Source organism: Mesocricetus auratus, unplaced genomic scaffold (genome assembly GCF_017639785.1).
Source record: "Mesocricetus auratus isolate SY011 unplaced genomic scaffold, BCM_Maur_2.0 Super-Scaffold_4256, whole genome shotgun sequence".
Lineage (NCBI taxonomy): Eukaryota > Metazoa > Chordata > Mammalia > Rodentia > Cricetidae > Mesocricetus > Mesocricetus auratus.
The window spans coordinates 108043494-108065863 of NW_024429182.1; the positions used below are offsets into that span (position 1 = coordinate 108043494).

At 37.5% G+C, this 22370-nt stretch overlaps 1 protein-coding gene across 13 annotated transcripts in view; it reads right to left on the reverse strand.

Annotated features, from left to right (window-relative positions):
- Nucleotides 1–8322: 8322 nt before the first annotated feature.
- The window catches only part of Picalm (phosphatidylinositol binding clathrin assembly protein), an 83065-nt gene continuing 69017 nt past the window's right edge, over nt 8323–22370 (reverse strand). For 6 of the 13 annotated variants that reach the window (XM_040728723.1, XM_040728720.1, XM_040728699.1 and 3 more), the window contains 4 exons: nt 19231–19290; nt 18108–18212; nt 11011–11112; nt 8323–9674 (listed from right to left, as the gene is read on the reverse strand). In XM_040728723.1, the coding sequence (XP_040584657.1) occupies nt 11020–11112; nt 18108–18212; nt 19231–19290 (258 nt within the window). In that variant the 3' untranslated portion in view covers nt 8323–9674; nt 11011–11019. Of the gene's footprint in view, nt 9675–11010; nt 11113–11214; nt 11328–18107; nt 18213–19230; nt 19291–20758; nt 20783–22370 lie in introns of all 13 variants that reach the window. The other 7 variants (XM_040728714.1, XM_040728704.1, XM_040728671.1 and 4 more) reach the window with 3 other exon arrangements.

Genomic DNA, 22370 nt, shown 5'->3' on the forward strand with positions numbered 1-22370 from the left:
CAGCAACCAATCCTTTAAAGAAAAATTTTACAGCAATTTCCAGAATCTCTAGTTTTTCTTTTCGTTTCTTCAGCTCAGAAAGAAACCCAAGCCTCAGCATCTTGAGTCTTGGTCTACAGACCTCAACATCATCCACTGAGCTCTAGCTTAGCTTACATAAGGCATTCTGGCCTTACTGACAACCTTGCTGCTTGTCTGAAGAGGCAAACACAAAGCCCTTCAGATGTTTGCAGCCTTCTGCTTGTGTATGTGTGGGAGAACTGCTCTCCCACCTCATCTTACTTCCTTTCAGCCTACCCGAACACCACCGTGTTCAGCTGGTCGCAGCCTCCCTTCTCTGAGTGACTTGTCAAGTACTCACTGCTTGTGGTACATGTGTCACCTACAACTAACGGCTGGCACATGGAGGACATTAAGTATGCCTAACTGGAGAGTGAACAAGTGGGTCTACCTCATCTTAAACTTCTTTGGCCAGCCTGTACGCTTGGCTCATTGTCAGTGACCTCACTCCATTCCCAAGTGTACCTTCCACATTTTCTTTTCGCAAACCTGAGTAATATGATTTCTGAATCTGCTGTAGACTTAATAATCAAGTTCCCAAATGCCAGACCGAACAGTTTAGGGTCTGCATTTTACTCATGCTGATCATTCTCTCCTTCAATTAAGTCCTTAATGCATCTTCCCTGATTCTCCTTCAGTCCTGGTACTATCTATCCTCCTGAGTAATGGAGGTGGTTCAATGGGACTCATCCTTGGTTTGGCCTTTCCTTTTTTTTTTTTTCCTGCCACCAGATTGTTCCTTTGGTGATCTCAGCCACCATGAATATTACTTTGCAACATCCTTCCTATATTTTGGACTTATTTGCAAAGCAATGCAAAACAAAGCAAAAAAACCCCCCACATTTTTATAAGTTTCTGAAATGGCTTTCTAGTTTATACTGCCTCTTACAATAAATGGAACAGAGTTCTTTCCTTGGGATAATAAAGTTTAACAGGCAAAAACAAGAAATACATAGAAGCAGGCCATCCCAGAACTACATTAAGGGGTAGGGCACCAGTTAACCTAAACAGAAGATCCCAGAACGATTCTAAATATGGTCAAGATTGAGCATTTAATAAGCAGTATCTTACACTGGAGGAGTCCAGCAGTGAAGTCACAGGATTCATGGGGAGGGGCTAGACCTAACCAAATACCTGAAACACCATACAACAAGTCACCCCCTCCTTTCCCAGGAAGCTACTTTCAGGTAAGAAATTATTAAGCAAGAATACTTTTGTTATTTGATTTTCATTTTTGTTCTTCATGGAGTTGTTTCTTGTTTTCAAAGTGAGAGAACAAAGCTACATGGAGTTGGGTAGCTAAGAGAGGTGGGAAGGACCTGGGAGAAGTTGAAGAAAGACAAAATAATGACCAAAATATACGGTATGGGGCTGGAGAGATGGCTCAGAAGTTAAAAGCACCAGCTACTGTTCCAGAGGACCTGGGTTCAATTCCCAGCACCAACATGGCAGCTCACAACTATCTGTAATCCAGTCAATATGCTTTGACAACTTCATATACATAAATGCAGGCAAAACATCAATGCATATAAAATACTGTATGAAAACGATTAGAAAGGTTTTTAATTATGTGTATGTCTGTCTATTGTAGGTAAGCATACATGAATGTTGGTGCCCATAGAAAACAAAAGGGGGCAACAGTGTGTCTTGGAAACATATTTAATGTCAGTTATGAGATTTCAACTCCAGTCTTCTGCAAACACAGTCCATGCTCTTAATTGCTGACTCGTCTCTCCAGCACCTGGAAACAAGCATTCTGATCTTGAATTAAAGAAAAATAAACAAAAGATGCTAATATCTAAAAATATATGAAGAACTTGGTAACAAGAAAACAAATAACCCAATTAAAAATGGGGTACAGATCTAAACAGAGATTTCTCAAAAGAGGAAACTCAAATGGCTGAGAAACACTTAAAGAAATGTACAACATCCTTAGCCATCAGGGAAATGCAAATCAAAATGACTCTGAGATTCCCTCTTACACATGTCAGAATGGCTAAGACCAATAAAACTAGTGGCAGCCTATGCTGGAAAGGATGTGGAGCAAGAACACTCCTCCACTGCTATTAGGAGTGCAAACACATACCGCCACTATGGAAATAGTGTGGTAGCTCCTCAGGAAGATCAAAATCAATCTAGCTCAAGATCCAGCTACACCACTCTTTGGCATATACCCAAAGGACACCTCATCCTGTTACAGAGACTTTGCTCAATCACATTCATTGCTGCTCTATTCATAAGAGTCAGAAATTGGAAACAACATAGATATCCCCCAACAGAAGAATGAAGAAAGAAAATGCAGTATTTGCACAATGGAGTATCAGCTGGACGTGGTGTCGCACGCCTTTAGTACCAGCACTTGGGAGGTAGAGGCAGGTGGATCTCTGTGAGTTCAAGTCCAGCCTGGTCTACAGAGCGAGTTCTAGGACAGCCAGGACTATACAAAGAAATTGTTTCAAAAAACAACCAACCAAAACCAATAAACACAAGAGATATTCCTCAGCTTTTAAACTAAAAGAAGAGAAAATGAAATCATGAAACTCTCAAATTGATGAAACTAGGAAAAAAATTTATCCTGAGTGAGGTAACCCAGACCCAGAAAGACAAAATATGGTTTATATTCCCTTATGTGTGGGTATTTGCTGTTAATGACTGCCAAACTACAATCCACAGAACCATAGAGGTTAGGTAAAGGACTGGGGTGAGGGAAAGGGTGCTGCAGATCTCCCTAGGAAAGGGAAATAGTTACGATGGGGGAGGTGGGAGCTAAAATGGGAGGATCAGATGGAAAGTAGGGCACAATATCAAAATGAGATCACCAAATGGGGGAGATAGAGCCCCAACTGGCCATCTCTTGTCACCAGTGAAGTTTCTAGTACTGGGATTGGGTCACATCTAATTGAGTTGTTGGCCAAAACAACCCAGATTGCTGCCAAGACTATAGGTTGCTTTCCACAACTGACGGCAAGGCCCCATTGCCAAAGACAACACCTACACAACTCACTGACACAGGAGGTCCAGCTGGTGCCTACACAAGAGCCTTTACCCCACATTCTAGTGTTTTTGGTATAGGAAGGTACTCCGCATACTACGAAAGGAGAAATATAAAACACCAACCCAGCCACAAACCCTTTGATCTACAATGGTGCCCTGCCTGCAAGATACACTAGGGTAATAGTAACACAAAGCTTGTGAGAGTAACCTACAAATATCTGATACGTTAAGTCCCACTCCATGAAATGGAATCCATAATCAGCATTGCTGCTTGGGTAACCAAGAACCTCAGACTAGACATTCTGCTACACTCAACAGATCAGCACCTTGTTTAGCCATGATCAGAGAAGCTTCTTCTGGAGCAGATGGGAATAAACATGGAGACCCAAAGTCAGACATTATGCAGTGAGAGACCTTGGAACATTGCCTTAAATGTGTTGTCCCTATCAAATCCCTCCCCTCAGGGGTCAGGAAATGCTGCAGCAGAACCAGAGGGGATGGAGGACACCAAGAAAGGCCTTCTCAGCCAACATGATCAAAGCTCATATTAACTCAGACAGACTGAGGCAGCATTCACAGGGCCTGAACGCAGATCTGCACCAGGTGAGGCATTAGAGCTGAAAGTAGACACAAGTCCTTGTCTCCAAGCCAGAAGCAATCTCCAATTGGTAACCACTTGCAAATTTAGTTTCTTCCAAGGAGTGTCACTGGGGAAACAAACTACTTTTAAGAGTAGGCTGCACACCAGGTCATAGATGACCAACAGAATACTAACCAATAGCATCGTTAGCTGCTCCTTGTCTCACAATGTTGGGTCAGGAATTTTTTTGTTTATTTAACCTTACTATTTTTTAATCTTAGTTTTTTTTTCTTCTTTTTATCCTACAAGTCCTTTGTCATATACAGTATGGCTTCCAGATTAGCTGGGGTTTGTTCTTGAAATGGGATTGCTATATAATGTTCAAACAAGTGATCTGTTCTGTTACTTGTATCTTCTCAGGCTCTTTTGCTTCTGCTTGTTTTGTCAAATTCTGATGTATTCTTGTCTTATGTTATATTAATTATATTATACTATTATCCCTTAGAAGCCTGGTTGATTTCTAAGGAGAAACAGAAACTGAGTAGATCAGGTTGGGGGGGGTGAGATGGGGAGGAACCAAGGGTAGAGGAAGTTGAAACAAAAATAAGGATATATTATGTGATGGGAAAACAACTATTTTCAATAAAATGAAAAAAAAAGAATTACAGGTAAAGTCAGAAACAAAATAATGTGGATGGATGAGTGGAGCTGTTGGTTGAATGATAAACAATCTTGCTTGCTCAAGGATGATGAACCAGTATTCTTACCTGTGGTAAAAACCAAACTTCCTTGGGAGGGGGGAGACAAAGAAAATGTATTTTCTTCCCTTTGGTTGGTCTGGGTACCAGGAAAATAATTCAGATCTGGAACGCAAGCAGAACTGCCTTCCACAACTTTCCAACATAGTCTGTATATGCTGGCATACTTAATACACAAACTTGTACTGCCCATGTGGAATCGTAGAAGAGCTTCTGTAAGTGGCATATACCCTATCCTCTGAAATATAGTACTTATGTGCTATAATATACAATGTAATTCAAGACAAGTCTCCTGTCCCAACTGTCACCTGTAGACTATTTCTTTGAGAAAGTTTCTAAAAGTTGAGTTAGTATTCTTAAATTTTATGACTATTGCTGATGCTAATCTAAAATGGCAGTAGTAGCTCTGGAAGTCTGTCTAAGAAGGCTGTGAATTCACTGTGAGTTAGGGATGGGGCAGAGCGCAGAATGCTCTACCAACAAGGTGGCCTTCTACAAGAATTGCATAAACTATAGTAACTGAATGCACTTGGAAGCAAGCACATGAAGGAAATACTGGCAACTCTACATTATCTCCGCGGGAAAGGCAACATGCCTGAGAGGGGCATTGCTGACTCTTTTCACATGGCCAAAGATGGTTAAGACATACTATCAGTTGAATTCACCTCTGTGCTTGTTTGCTTGAGCTAACTGTAAACACCACCTCATTTTGCTTGTGTTAATAGAAACAAGGGGCTAGAGAGATGGCTCAGAGGTTAAGAGCATCATTTGCTCTTCCATAGAACCCTGATTCACTTCCCTGTACCCACATAGCAGCTCACAGCTGTCTGTAACTCCAGTTCCAGGGGATCCGATGCCCTCTTTTGGATTCTGCCAGCATTGCATGCACACACTGCACAAACATACATGCAGGGAAAACCATACACATAAAATAATAAAAATACTAAAAGCTATAGTGCTTTGTTTGAACTTGAGTTCAAGTGCCTGGATTCTCCTAGTTATCCTCACATACCAGATCTTTGGCAAATTGCTTTGACCCTTGGAGACCTGGCCTTGCTGGCTCCGGGCTAGGTTATCTTTTGATGAACTCACCCTTAGTACGTTCTTATTCTCTCCACTCCCCACAACACCATTCTATTTAATAACAAAAGGCCCCTTTTCTATACCAGTATATTATACAGTGGTCAGGAAAAGGCCCAAAGACACATCATAGGGGTTCAGGGTCAAAGTCAGTGAGGTAAAGTGTGATAGTGTATGTCTGTAATCCCATCACTCAAGAGGCTGAGGCACAACGAATTTCTAAGACACTAAGGCCAGCCCAGACTATTTACTAAGACATAGCATCAAAAATAAAAAGCTCAGCCAGTGAGTTCACACTTATACCACATAGTATTTAACTTAAATACCACAAAATAGGAGACAATAAGCCTATGTCAGGCATCACAATAGTTATCAACGGGCCTTGTGAAAGATTAGCTCCTGGTGGCCATCATGAATACCAAGCAATTTGTTTAGTTACTCTTGCCCCTATCTCAGAGTAGGTTGTTTCTTAGGACCTTTCAGTCGATTTCATTCTACTACAGCTTATCTTTCAGCACTTGAAATCACTCCAGTAATTTAATGGAGTGAAAGGCTTTGCAGTTCAAGACAAAAAACATCAGAGAGGCAGACTTGGTGTCAAGACAGCCATTTAGCTACCTGGCAGTGCCAGTACGGTGTGCTTGATGTTCCCATATAATGTTCTTGGAAGTAGGAAATGAACTTTGTGGACAACCTGATGTCCAGCTGAATGGAGCACAGAACAACCAGCAAGTGTCTGAGTTTGAAGGAAGCTTAGACAGAGTACCCAAGTGGAGGAGGGTCAAGGCTGGTTACCAAGGTAAATCTTAGACTTCAAACCCATCTTCCAAGTTTGCTCTTGTGAATAGGAGGCAGCTCACAGGAAGAGTACACACCATGGGTTTGATTTCTAGCACCAAAATTTAAAACATATTATATACAGCAGCTAGAAAACAATTTAAACTTGAGCTTAGCATAAAATGGTTTCCCCCATAACATTCTAATGGAAGAATTTTCTATTTGCCTACAGTCAGCTGACTTACTTGTCTCAAGACAGCCATTATTTTTCCTAAAATAAATGCCCTGTGAAGGGGTTTGGAGAGATAGCTCAACGGTTAAGAGTACAACACAGGCTCTCTTTCAGAGGATCAATTCTTAGCACCCACATGGTGGTTTATAACCACCTATAATTTTGTGGGCACCAGGCATGCATGTGATACATAGACTACTTGCAGGTAAAATACCAACACACACAAAAATAAAAAAGAAATGACCTAGAAGTTTACAGTTTTTAACAGTATGCCCAGTTTCATATAGTACAAAAACTATAGCTGTGTTCTGAGCAACAGCTGAAGTTTACCAATATGATGTAAGGGTTAGATACAAAACCTCACAGTTAGTGGTTAAAAGCTATCTTTCACATAATCAGAAGCATATAGCTTTTAGAACAGGCATATTTGGCCTCCACAACTACTACCAACTGCTAACTAGGTAGTAAAATGTGTGGGGATGCATAGATTTTATACGTTGACGTGGTTTGAATGAGAATGGCCTATGTTTAAATACTTGGTCCCCAATTGGCGGAACTTTTAGGCAAGGATTAGGAGGTGTGATCCTACTGGAGGTATATCACTGGGAGTGAGGCTTTGTGGTTTCAAAAGTCCTAACACGCCATTCTCAGTTAGGGCTTGCATTCTGTCTCCTGCTTGTGGGTCAAGATAGAAGCTCTCAGCTACTTCTACACCATGCCTGCCTGTTGCCATGCTTCCTGACATGATACTCCACAACTCTAACCCTCTGAAACAATAAGCCTCTAATAAGCCCTTTCTGAGACGTTGCACTTGTGGTGGTGGTCTTACCACAGCCATAGAAAAGTAGCTAAGATAGCTGATTTAATTTCCTTCTTGTATTTTGATTAAATTTGTCATTATCGGGTTTATATTCCTCCCTACTGACAATGTCAAGACACTAGGGAAGGAAGCAGGAAATGTGCTTTCTAGAAGACCATCTTCACAGAAGAGTCAAGAATGGCCAACAGTCTAGACTGTGGGATATGATTCCCATTTCAGTTTTGAATTAATGACAGCAAATCAATGGACTGTACCCACTAAACACCTGACTCTTCCACCTGCTAATTTAACATCCAGGACAAGTACATTTTCTCGTTTTCTATCCATAAACTGACTGAATGTGAGGAATCCCTACCTAATAGAGTAAAAAAGTATTTAAACAATAAGATGGAGGTGGTTATAAAGCATTTCACATGCAGAAACACACTATCAAAATAATGTCATGAAAGAAGTCACATACCTTAAAATACCCACTTAAAATACTGAGATAAATCAAAACTTACTATTTTAAGGATTCTTAACCTAAAACACAATTTCTCAGTTTATGTGGAAACATTTTAATAATAGTGAAATTTGAAAATCAGTCATTATTAACGAGGCACATTGGCTTACTATGATTTTTCCAGCCACAGAAAACATTTAACAGTACAAAGCTTTTAATCTCTCTTTGATGAACTTTGACTCCTGGTTATTACTCACTGTGCTGTATAATACAAATATTCTTAGCATACATAATTCTTATGCATCAAAGAGTACTTTTTTCCTTAACTTACCTGACTGAAGGGAAGCAGATCAGAAAGGAAAAATGTGTAAGTAGTTCAGTTTCTAAGTGAGTCCAGATGGTAACAAGAATTCAAACATAATTCTTTTTGGATGTTTAAGTAAAACAAACTTTACATTTTATTAAACCAGCAGATATAACCACTTGGGTATAATTTTATTAGCAAAAGATCGATGATATTGATAATAAAAAAAGAAAGAAAAAAGGAGAATGCACCTCAAACCAGAATACCATAACATGTTTTGTGGAAGCTGCATTTTATTTGAAAATCCACCCATTTGCTAACATACATTTTAATATTGTAAACAAAAATAGAATCTGCAGAGACAATGCAACAAGTATGCTTAACTCATGTACAGAATTGCTTTCCTACAATGAACTGTCCTTCTTAAGGCCCCTCTCAACCCAAGCGTTAAGATGTATTTACAGAAAGCACCGATCAACAGTGCAGTTTAATTCTTCATTAACTAAACTCTTGGCTAGACATTGAATTTAAAGATACTATCTCCCCTTAGTTAAAAGGTACATGATCATAACATGGCACACGCCAAATAAAAAGTTCAAGGATTTTAGTTCCCCTCCCTTTCCCTATAACATCTCCTAAAGTTTTACTGAAAAGAAGGAAAGTCTTGAAGTGAAAGCAATTCTTCACATTCATTTTGGAAAGGCCCTAATGTCAAATGGAAAATAATGACATGCCAAGCACAAAGCAGTAAAGATCCTTCCCAATGCACTAATGCTGAAGTTTAAATGTAGTGCTTTTCCTAGTCAGTGAACTGTTCCCTTGCAAAATCCTAGGCACAGAATTGACTATAAGGATTAATGCATTTATAATGCTTCCCTAAATCCCATAGAGACTGAGAATTCTTAAAAGATTCAGACCTATGGTTTTGCCTTAAAATATTTAGTGCTCTGTATGTCAGCTGAAAAGCATTCTGAATCAGATTCATTCTTGTGGATAAAATCAAACATACTGTGAACATCCATACTCATTTTCTTAAGGAGGTTTGATATAATATTAATGTTATGTAAAATTGATAATCATAAATAAATACAAATACTTAAGGAATGTCTACTGCAAACTGAATATAAATTTTTTAAAAAAGAAAAGTTAACTTCAATTATGGTTTCTGTATTTGTGAGGACTGGAGAAAAGAAATATAATGCATAATTAAAATTATGATTTTGATTCCCCAATGAGTCCTGTTTAATTATGGTAAAGGACACAACTCTCCTCTCCAGGCAGCTTTTCCAAACACAAACTCCACACTTTCCAAGTACAGGCTTTTCTTGGTTGGTTACTGATTACGGGTATTAATAGGACTTGAAAGAACAGAAGTGTTAGTCACCAAAAAGACAGATCTTAGTCTTAAATCATGGCAATTCTTGGCTTTATAAACGGTATTGACAACGCTCTCCTATAAACTAGTCCCATCCCTGCCGTGGGCCTTCATGGGTTACTGGAGCGCTCTAATGGAGGAAGAGTTTCAGAGACAGCAGTTTGAATTTTGCTGGAAGTAAGGAGCCGCCACCTGCGAACTTATGTTCTTGGAATAATTCCATTCTCTTCCATCTAGTTACATAAACTGTATCTGGAAGAAAAAAGTCATGATCTAAATTAATTCACTATATTATAGGATGCATTATCACAGATAAAAACCTTTGTCCCTTTACCATTCAACCAGCCTAAAAAATGTTCTTAACATGCTTGTCACAAGACACTGACAGCAAAAAAAAGTCTCACCAGCTTCCTATGTGTCGGCACTCAATCCATGGACCACACTGTAGGAACTTCTAATTATCTTCCCAACTACTTAAAGCAGGGAAGAGTAGAGGCCAGGGGAGAAGACCAATAAACTATTTTTCGTTAAACTAAAAACATTTATCCATAAGCACAAATGCCCCATGTAACTCATTTGGGAACGCAAAATGTAAAATATTTTAAAAATAGATACTATCAGAGAATAAAATAAAAAGTATTGTTATATTGATTCACTTCTTTATTAATATAATTAAAATCTGAAATATCTACAAAGGATCATTTTTCAGTCAGGAGTCCCTATTCACTCAAAAAACGCCTCACTCATTTCTCTTCAACTATCTATGTAGAGCTAAAACTGAGGTAAATATGCTAGCCAAATAAAGTATAAAGATCTAAAATGGAAATGTAAACTGGGGCTAGAGCATCAAGAAGAACAAATTAAACTATCTTCTAGAAGATATAAGTGATGCGGATCATATACAGAGATCCTTGTAGTCAAAGCTTAAGTATTCATTTGCCCTTAAATAAAAAACAAGCTATAGCTGGGAGGCAGAGGCAGATGGAACTCTGTGAGTTTGAGGCCAGCTTGTCTACAGAGTTCCTGGACAGTCAGTATTACCAAGAGACCCTGTCTCAAAAAAACCACAACCAACCCCCCCCCAAAAACCCCACAAAATCGTATTTTTAAATTATTATCTTAAACAAAAGGAAAATGCAACCCTCTAATGAAATTACATAATTGAATTTTTATCATTAGTTACAGCTGTTACACTAAAAGTAAAGCTAATCCTAACCAAGACTTAATACACTATGTAAAAGTGGGGCATTCTCTACAATTCTCTTAGGACTGACCCAAACACCTCATTTTTAAGGGTGAAATTTGGTCACCCCCATCGGCTGTGAGCAGCAGATGCTTCTGTGTTAAGATGGTCCCCTGACCTCACATTTAACAATTTAAACTATGTTCTGAAGGCAGTCTCTTCTTTGGATTTATTTCATACTATCTTTATTCTTCATGTAAAGAACAGAAGAGGAGAAGGCAGCGAGGCACAGAGGAAATGCAGACTCCTTTAAATAAACAAAGAAGGAGAAGGGTGCACGGTGTTCAGGATTGTCAATCTTTGCTTAAGTATCCACGCCCCCATCTCCCCCACACGCAGCAATACCTAAGTGACTTATAAGAAGTCCTCCAGAGAGAGCTCTGCAAAGGGGTCCTTTCCTGCAGCTCTGTGAGGACTGTGCCTGGAGGGGCTGGATGCTGCCGACAGCTGGGGGAAAGAAGACAGAGACAGGGGAGAAAAAGATCTCAGAATGACAGAACATGAGAGCAGAAAGTGTAATGAAGGAAGAGGTAGTTTTTGCTTTGTCACCTTTAATAAATTAAAGGCAGCCTTTGTAGAAATGGGATCATTTAAAATGCTATTCCATGTCAAGTCAAAAGATATCCAATGGCATGTGTTTTCCAGAAAACAAATGTGTGCCTCTGAAACATGAAATGAAAGTTTTTATCAATAAAAGTTGAATAAACTGACCTACAGTCAAGACTTTTTCAGTGGGGGGGGAAGGTGGGGGGAGAAAAGGGAGTAGGTAGTACAGGAGACAGGATGCATTAACTGTGCTTAAAAAATATATACTGAAGTTGGCTTCCTATATCCAGACATCTGTCCACAGTTGTCCAAACTGACCTTAGTTCAGACCCCACATTTCCAAACACAATTATCACTTCCTGCCTTCTTCCCATAAGGCACAAAGTCATTCCCTTGGGTTTTTTTCTCTCTTAAACAGGGCTTACCTCCTGGCTTTTCTATCTGGACACTGTGAAGCAGGTGTCCTCATTGTGGGAACTAAGAAAGCTCTGAATGAAGGGTACAGGCAAGGTTTCTGCTTGTTTCTAGTCCACATTTGATTTTTCAGAATTTGCTCCATCTTTTAATTTGAGGATGAAGTTGACCACTGCACAAGTATCGTTATCTTTACTCTCAAAGAAAAGACAGTTTTTCTGAACAATTAAGATGTCATTCTGTGTGTATGCATATATGCAGTGCATCCAAGAGTTTCACCAAGCTGACATATGAGTACTTTAAACCCAACATAAACTACTTTTATGTGAAGAAACTTACTGTTTCTTCAATGGGACCATTATGAGAAGAATTGGTTTTAAGGGTGTTCAAATAAGTATTAAGTTAAAATTGATTAAGTAAAACAATTTCCATTCATATTTCCAACACTTAAATTATATAAGGAATTTTAAGTCACAAAAAATCTCTTTGCTGGTCTAAAAATTATTTCACCTCTTTTTATGTTTTGCTTTTATGTTTGTTTCTTTGTTTCTATTTTAAAGAAAAGCACCATAAAGAATGATTGGCCAATGAGTTTCAGTAAATATTACCTCACCAATATAAGCATTTCCCACTTAGGGCAATATAACCAACTTACAATTTTGAAAATAATCTTTTGTTATTTTGGCTGTCAAGATTTTCCTGATCCATATACTGTTTTAGAAATACACGTTCAAAGATAGTAAGGAGAGACGGCAGGAAGGATAATGGACTTGTATATGCTGCTGTAGATGGGAGGATGGGGCCACGTGTCTGTCCTTACTAGAAATCTCAATACCAGCCACTCCAAGGGCAGAGTAAAGTGAAACCTAACTGCAAAGAAGCTCCAACTTTCTCCCTGGAGCCCCCCTGAATGGATGAGTATCCACAAGAAATGATTTCAAATACTCATTACTGAGATAAAAAGGGGCAAACAACCTACTTATTTTCACTCTTAACTTCACTTACAGATTTTCCTTTTCATTTCAAGTTAAAACACATCTGCTCATTGTATACTGCATCTAAATGGCAACTAAAATGTCTCTTTAAATCATGTTTTCATGAAGGTAGCAGTGTGAAGACTTGATAGTACCAGAGGAAAATGTCCCTGGAGAAAACAAGAGACTCTACCATTCTCAATACATGAGCATGCCACCAGGAGTCTTAAAAGAGTTTTACAAACAATACTAAAAGGGTTCGATTTACCTTGGGGAAGAAGTACTGTATTATCCCAAACTTGTAAGTCTTTTAAAGTGGTAAGACATGTACTGATAAGCTTTATATGTATATTCAGTAAAATTAAATTATTTGAGGCCATCAATGATTCAGTATCTATCTTTACACTAAGCTTCTTAACACTCTCCCCCTGAACCATGAAAAATCACATTCCAGAGTGGTCTGGCTGCTACACTACTCCGGGGCCTGGGATACCCAACCGGTCATAAGCACCGACTGCTGTCTTTTCCCATCACTAGAAGAAAGCAGATTAAGCCTTCACTGGTGGGAAAGTAGTCAGATGAAGGGGGAATAAGGAAAGACAAGAACAGAACATGCTGACCACATGACTGCTCAAGGAAAGCAGGAAGAAGAAAGGGATGGCAGGGCAAGGACACTCCAGGAGGTTAAGATGCAGTAGGACTTTAAGTCTGAAGAAGCTGCCTGAGATAAAGTGCTGACCCTCTTTTATTTACCATTCTTTGTGTAAATTAAAGAACCTAGTTTAAAGGTGCTAAGGAATACACACCAAAAAAGCATAGTTAATATACTGGAGGAAAGAATTTTTAAAAACCCAACTTGTCAGCATTCATCACAAAATCAAATTTACAAGCTGGCATAAAATAATACCATTACAGAAATGTGAAACAAACAAAATTATGGCAGAAAATGCCTTGGCCCACTTTTCCAAATAACATTCTCTATCCTGAAGTTCTAGTGCTAAAAAGAGTTAGAATAGCCACAAATCAGTTCAAATCAGAGATTTATTTCATAACTAAAAGACACCTTACTGTTCCAACACAGACATACTTAATTTTTTTCATTTGTAGGAAAATGAAATACTGCAAAGAACAGCATATGAATAAAAATACTAAGATTTATAAGTAACTGATGATAACAACCCTTTATCTTACTCCTCTACCACTCTAATCAATCTTGAAAAATATATGAGTTGTGAGATGGCTCAGCAGACTAAAAACCATTGCTGGTAAGCCTGGAAACTGTGTTTGTCCCAGGAATCTATGTAAAGGTGGAGAGAGAGCCAATGCCACAGGCTGTCCACAAGGTTATCCTCTGACATCTATATACCTGGCACAACACCCCCCCATCCCCATGTACACATACATACAATACATTTTAGTAAAAATATAAGCTAAAATTGCCAGGCGGTGGTGGCACACACCTTTAATCCTAGCACTCGGGAGGCAGAGGCAGGCGAATCTCTGTGAGTTCAAAGCCAGCCTGTTCTATAAGAGCTAGCTCCAGAACAGGCCCCAAAGCCACAGAGCTGTCTTGAAAAAAACTGAAGGGAAAAAAAAAAAAAGAAAGAAAGGAAAAGGAATCTAACATTTTCAGAAAGTGCTTTGCTGCAGAGTGGAGTTGTCTGGTTTTCTTTCCTTTATTGGTTATAGAATGCTCAGTAAAGGAAGAGTAGTGAAATCATAAATTAACAAAAGATAATACTTTAAAATATATTTCAAAATATACTTCAAAAAGTTGACAAGTTAAACTCTTAAAATAAACATGTCAATGCTCTTCAAGCCCCTTTTGAAGTTAATTTGTGGATTCTGCGACAAAGTCCCACTATGTGTCCCAGGCTGACCTGGAAATTTAGGATCCTTGTGAGACACTTGAATAGTAGCTGGGTTTACAAGGCTCTCAGAAGGCTGCTTGAAGCCTGGCTTTCTGAGCCTACTGTTGTTTTCTTGTTCTAACTTGCAGTTTTCTCTTTGGTAGTAATGGAGCATAACAAAAACCAACCAAACCAAAACAGAAAAAAGTGTAATATGAAGAGCAGAGACTATGAACACACAGCCTGAGGCAAACCTATTCCTATAATAAACCCACTGTCCTATAGCACCGTTTGTCTAGTTCATGAAGTTGGAGCCTTCAAAACCTATTGAAGAGTCCTACATTCTGATACTAATAATTACATCTATTCCTTTTGCCTCCCCATCCCTTCCTTCCTTTCAAAGTGTAAGAGATAAAACTCAGGCTAGGCAAGTGTTGTACCACTGAGCTGTACCCTCAACCCATATATATATATATATATATATATATATATATATATATATATATATATATATATATGGCAATGGGTTTATTATTACAGGAATGGGTTTACCTTAGACTCTGTGTGTTCACAGTCTCTGCCCTTCCACTATGTTATGATGTGCCAAAAAGCTCTAGGTACATGCTGGCACCTAGACCACTGAAACAAATTTCCATTCACTGTATGTATATTACTCAACCTGTGTGTTCTGTACAGTAACACTAATAAAACATATTCTCTTAAAGCTGATGTCATAAGAATATTTAGAGATAATAGTACTACTCTAGGATTACAGAGATACCAGCCTTGAAGCTTAGTCTCAGTAACAGTAAACTGTTTCAGGCTGTTCAGAGCACAGCCGGATCACTAATAGCATATCCAAATCTATTTGCACAGGAATATAAACATACAGTGTTGCATGCCATTAGTTTTCTATTAAAGATAACCCCATTCCTTGTTTGTCTCAATGAGCAACAAGTGGCAAGGATAGGTTTTCCTCTAGAGGATGCCATATGAGGACAGCCTCATTTCAGACTTCCAGCCTCTGAAACTGGAAGTAAATAAACTACTTCTGTCCTAAGCTGTGAAGCTCCCATACTACATTACAGCTGCCCTTGGATACTAACCGACACTAAAGCACATCTTGTAGGTTCCAAGGCTACTACATTTTAGTTCTTAAATTTAAATTCCTGTTTATTTCAACTCAAACCTATCAAGATTTTTAACTTATAGGAAGAAATTTAGATGAAAATATTGGAGCTGGAGAGATGTTTCAATACTTAAGATCACTGGCTGTTCTTGCAGAGGACCTGGGTTAGAGTCCTAGCACCTATTGGTAGCAGTGCACAACGGTGCATAACACTAGTTGCAGGGGATCTGATGTCTCTGTGACCACCAGACAGGAATGTGGTACATAGACATGCAGGCAAAACACCCATACACATAAGATAATAAATTTTAAATGAGAATATGAAACTTCTAAGGGGACTTTTCTAGCACACACTAGAAAATCAATATATTCCCATGCTTTCTATACATACAGACATACTGAAATTTATTATGATGATACTGTAAAACTTGGCCACCCAGCACTGGTTGTAAGACAAGAAATTAGGATTTTAAAAAAGTGTAGGAAGTAAGGCCTTTCTCAGCATTTGTCTCATTGACAACAGAGGTCAGAGGTGGAACTCCTAATATTTTTATATGACTAACTGGTATATAATGGAGGCTATAGAACCAACTTTTAATTTATGATACCACATCTGATTCAAAATAAGTTCTCTCATCGTACTGCATAATAGTAAGTAGGCAAAGATAAACACACACAAAGCACTGTTGGAAATCCAAATGGCTTTCTTCACACACAAAGATAAAGTTGACCAAATCAGCTGAGAACTATCGCTACCAACATCCAAGATTAGTACACTAATATACAAGTGAGTGAATGAATGAATGGATGAATGAATGAGTGATATACAAAGTCTAAAACAAATCAGCTGAGAACTATCACTGCCAATATCCAAGATCAGTACACCAAGACACAAATGAATGAATGGTGAAACACAAAGCCTAAAAGCAAAGTGTCATTGTTTCCTTTCAGACACTTAACTGATGTCAGATTTGCTTAAATTGTTTACTGCAAACACAGCAAAAACCCACAGCCATTTTGCTATTTTTTTAGTTATATCCTTCTTAAACAAAACTAACAGCATACCCCCATAAAAGCAGCAGCCTAGTGATCAAAGGAACCAACAAAACTTTTAAAATATTCTTATTTTTAAAGTTAAACACTCATTTAATTTTGTGCTTAACAAGGGTTGAACCAACAAAGGTTCTTCTTAAAGAAAGTGAGAATATGGCAAGCACAATAATCTTTGCCACTATCAAAAAGCTTCAACAACCTCTAAAACCATTATCATCTAAATACTCAATAAAAGAGTTATTGCCTACCACCAGCAACTTTGAAAAGAAACCTGACTAATGTCTTCCTGCATAAGTGGCATAATACCTTCATGTGGCAAACAATGACTTTACAAACTACTGGTTATCAGTGAACATTCTACTTTATATAAAACATTAGTAAAATGTATTTAAAGTGCAAGTTTTAAAAGGATATAATTAACAGACTCAGGAACAAAAACAAGATAGAAAAAATAAAACCTATTCAGCATTTTTTACATAAACATCTGGGAAAATGCAAATGTTAGATACAAAACAAAGACGTATAGTAAGTGAAAATCTTTAAAAGGTACTAACTGATGAACATGCACCCAAAGCAAGGGAGTGGGACTTGGCTAGGATACAGCTCAGTATTAGCGTTTATGTTCAGCATATATGAGGACATGGATTAATGATTTGAATATCTAAAAAGGATGAACGATGACACGGTCTCCTATCCATCACTGTCTATTCAATAGAGATGATAACATAGTATGTCCTAATAAGCTTACAAAGTATGTGCATTAGAAAAGGATTACAAGCTAACTGTCAAATATTCTGTTTTCAAATAAGCTTCAAAATGATAATCTACCAACTTTTTGACACTGGAAACAATTTAGGAAATTAAGGACTACATTAACAATTTTATGTATTAAGCAGAGCAACATAGGATAAGCTACCCTTCACTTTATAAGGCACTTATAGCATTACAATAAACAAAATCCAGACTGCTCTAATGTGGCTCTCCCAAAATCAAGAAGACATTTAAAGTAACTGTCAGAAGCATTTACAAAGTCTCTCCTTTAAAGAATCTAAGACAGCAGAGCCTTTCCAATGGTTCTTATCTACTTATCTGGATTTGTTTATTTAGTATAATTCTCAGTGACAAAAAGTCTGCAAATATCCCAAGAGCAACACTTACAGCAAACCCCAAGCCATCAGCTATAGGCTGATGCACTGAGGCAATGGTCTGAGGGTCCAAATGTAAGAAAGAGGTTGCTCCGCTTTGGAGCAATCACAAGCATGAAGTTATAAGAAGTTCCCACCTGTAATCTACCTGTTGCTTTTCTGCAATTAGTCAATATTCTGAAAGGTTCTTGCATCAGGAAAATATAAATAATATCCATGACAAAAGGGAAAGTTTGATTAACTTCTTTCTTGAGTTGTACGAGAGGAACTGTTAGTGTTACAGAGCCCTTCCAAATCAGTACATGACAACAGTTATGCACATCAATAATACCTGAGCTCCTGATACAGGGCCAAATGGGTTTGGTGGTCTCATGACAGGCTGGCTGTATATTAAGGTTGGTTGTGTCATTACAGGCACATTTCCCATCTGAGGAGGCTAAAAAATAGAATAATTAAGTTAAGAAATGTTGGCTCACATATTCATTACTGTGGAGGAAGCAAACAAAAAGGCTAGCAGGAATTAAAGGAGAATGGTACTTCTGTTCTAATTAAAAGGACAAATAATTCTGCATGCAAGTAAGACTGGTATCTACAAATTTCCTAGTACCACTTTCATACAAAGTACCAAATAAAGCCTACTCTTTTCTATCCAATGAATTTGCCAAACTTAAATTTTATTGTAATGTAATAAAGAAATATTCTGACCAGAAAGAAAAAAGAGGAAGAAGAAGGGGGAAGGAGGTGATGGTGGAGGAAAAAAGCTTCTAGTATCCAGATTTTTCTAGGTCTACATACAGAGAAAACTGTAGGTTCTATATCTAAATGTTAACATATTTCAAAGCAAGCCAATTGCCTTTGTATATGAAATCAAGTTTTAGGCCACTATGCAAGTGATCATAAATGATGGCTGATTTTGTGTGTGTGCACATATATGTGTGTGCATGCATGTTCATGTTACATATAAGTACAAGTACACACGAAGAGGCCAGAGGTTAGTCTCATGTCACTAAGGATAACAGAATATAGATTGTGAGGACAGTGAATGGTTCAAAGACTGGTTTTGAACCCCAACAATCATTATCAGAGGAAAATCATCCTCGCCTACGCCACACTACATTTACCCTTCTATAATTCTACAGTACTAAGGTGATATCATCTGAGTAATCATATCAAAATATCTTAGAGTTAACACTAATATTTAAGTGAGTTTATAATGAAAAACAACATGTATAGCTAAGTTATAAGGGGAAAGAAAAATGAGTGGTTAATACTGGGCACACTAATCAACATACCCATTTACAACGACTATTCTAAAAACTACTTATGGAATCAATGGTTAGATTCGTGGTTTATAGTTTCTACAAAGCACTTAAACAAAAATCTAAGGTTATAATAAACCATGTTAGGAATAAATTACTCTATTTCCCAAAAACTATATTTAGAAACATACTTACAATTCCATATCCTATCATGCCTGTTGGTGTAGTAGCAGGATAGGCCATTACAGGGGGTGCCTGATATGGCAAAAGAAAAAGTAGGCAAGGAAATGTTAATTCCTGTATGTCACAAGTTTAAAGGATTGTCAGATTTTTATTCAAAACAAATTGCTAAGACAGCTATGATTAAGTAATACTCATTGAGAAATAAAATCTCAAAATTATAAAAAAAAAGTGGCTTGTTAGAAAAAAAAAACAACATTTAAACTTAGACTCACCAGTAGCCTAAGTTACAACATCCTTCAGTTTACAAAACCTTTCTGCAAAGCACTTGCCTGCTCTGCTTGAGAGCCTGGATTCTTTCCCCAGCTCCACCAAGATAAGCAAACAAATGACAAGGTCTCCAGGTATTTAAAAACATCCACAATTCCAAAATTGAAAGCCTATCATTCTCATAAAAATGTTTGCATTCCAGGACAGCCAGGGCTACATACCCTATCTCAAAAACCAAATAAACAATAACAACAAAATGTTTATCAAGAAAAAGATAATATGGACTGTTTCTCAGTATATTTCTTTAGTACTGGAAGGAAAAACAAAGATTCCATATCAATTAGTAACCTTGATGTTCAAAAATTAATTTCTAAGGACCTTGTGCATGGCTGTCACAGCACTATAAGATCTCAAAGTGCCTCCGAGTAACTATTCTTATGATCACAACTTTCAAGTAAGTAGTTGTATGTTAGCTTCCTAATTTGTTCTAAAAGTATCAATTTCTTAAAAAGAACAATCAAGTTCTAAGCTTATATTTTAATGAGGTCTTCTTGTTCTACTTCTTTAACTGATGACTTGTAAACATACAATCTAGAAACAAATTGTTTTAGATATGGCTGCTGTCTTAACAATATTCCCTGAGTATCTCTCGCAGAAAAGACTAAAACTGAATACAGGCGAAAGACCAATAACACGGTTAAAATATGTTTGAAAACATGAAATTATACAGCAATTTGAACATACGCATGAAGTTAAATGAAGCATAACTTTAAAAAAATAACACTAATAAGTGAAGTTTAGTATTTAGGTGAGCATGTAGGGCGTATTGGTCTCTCCCTACTTCAAAACCAAGATCTGTAAGAGCAGTAAGACAAACTGCCAAGTACAGCAGAAGCCTGTAAGATTACATGCAATTGTTATTTCAAACATTACCACAATCAACATTTCCCTTCATTCAAAAGTCATCAAGTGCATGGTGGCAGCACAGATACACACACAGACACCCAGCCATCTGGCAGCAAATGGCGGAATATTAAGCAAGAAAGAAAAATTGGTATTTCCCATGCCACCATCAGAATCAATTCTGCAACACACCCATGAAAATCAGTAGATGCTAGGAAGAATTTCTGGCACACTGAAAATCTGATGTGAAAACAAGGACTAGCTGGAAGGTTATGAGATTCTGCTGCAGCGGTGGTTAATAGCATGCCAATTTATTGCCAAAAAAAAAAAAAAGAAGAAGAAAAAGAAGGGCTAGTTTTTGGTCACTTACGTATTGTGGAAAATGCATGCCATTCTGTTTTTCCCAGGGAGAACAATTACATAATGCAATAACACTGGATTAGAGCAAGTACTTACACAACAAAATACACAGAGAGCATTTTAGTTTACATGTACATTTACTACCTAAAATTCCGGGTATTTATATATCTAATGAAAGAACATCTATTACCAAACACTATCAAGGTTGACAAAGGAAACAGACTTTTAGCTAACTCCCTCTAGACACAATGGTTTACTAATTACAAATGTCATTAAAATATAAAATATACCAGTGATGTCAGTAAGGAAAATTCAAGTGCATCCTCAACTAGGGTGCTATCATATGTTTACCACCAAGGTGGGGATCGCCAATGAAGAGTTTGTTGTAAAACAAATATTTTAATAAAATAAATGAATTTATCTTAAATGTTAAAAATTTAAAACCTTGACAGTGTTTAAAGAATTAATTAAAAGGTTAGAAATGTACAGAAACACCATAAGCAGCAGTTTATTCTTAGTGAATCACATCACAGGCCTCACACATTAGGCATCAAAAAAATAAACTAAAATACACACAAATATTTTAAACAAATATCTTAAGAGATGATACACACTACCATATACAACACACTGTTCTCAACTTACATACAAATGCTAGATGGTTAGGTGTTTACTACATTCCAGTTAGTCAGTATTAAGGCAAATTCTATCCAAGGCTTTCAGTATTTCACATTAACACTGACTTAACATTAAACAAGCAAACACCCACTGTGCTTTAATATTAATGCATAATCCCATCTGTAGCCATGAAGCCCACTAACCTAACACTCCCACCAGTTCTAGTCACTGAGGCATGTTATAATGGATTCAGTATCAGGTTTCCATTTAAATCAGCTTTTCAAGTGTTTTTCATTTGGGGATTTAAAAAGGAAGCACAGATAACACTGTACTTCAAAGTGATATGTGCACTCTGAGAAACACTATACTCTTAGGATATGCTTACTATAAATCATGTGTATATGCTTGTGTTTATATGTAAACCTTAAACTATTAGACACCCATAATCCCAGCACTAGGAAAGTCATGGGAGAAGGATGAGCACTTAAAGCTGGTTTGAACCATTTAGTAAATTCAGAGCCAATTTGAGCTATATAACAAAACTTTGCACACACTCACCCCTGCCTCCTCAAAACACAACAAGCAAACAAAATAAAAGGAATTAAATTTGAATATTTTCATATTATAAAGTCTAAGCTATTAACTCTTAAATAGTCAAAACTTTTATCAATACACAGATTTAACCTCAGCCCACAATTGTAACAGATAAGCAACCCAAGTTAAACAGGGCAATGTCCTGTAAGGAACTTAATGACAAGAAAGCTGCTTTATTAAGTACAATGTAACTTTCTAACAGCAATTAACGAGGCTATAGTATATAGCATCTAAGTAATCAAAACCTGCTATCATCCCACTGATAGAAAACCACATCTCAAAGTGTTCCAGCAGAAAGGGTATGTATTTCCCTGGCTAAGAGAGAGGACACTTGGTAGATTAAGATAAAACAAGCCAAAGAAAGGAAAACAGCCACAAGTTATTCTGGGCCTACAATGTCTTACAGTAAT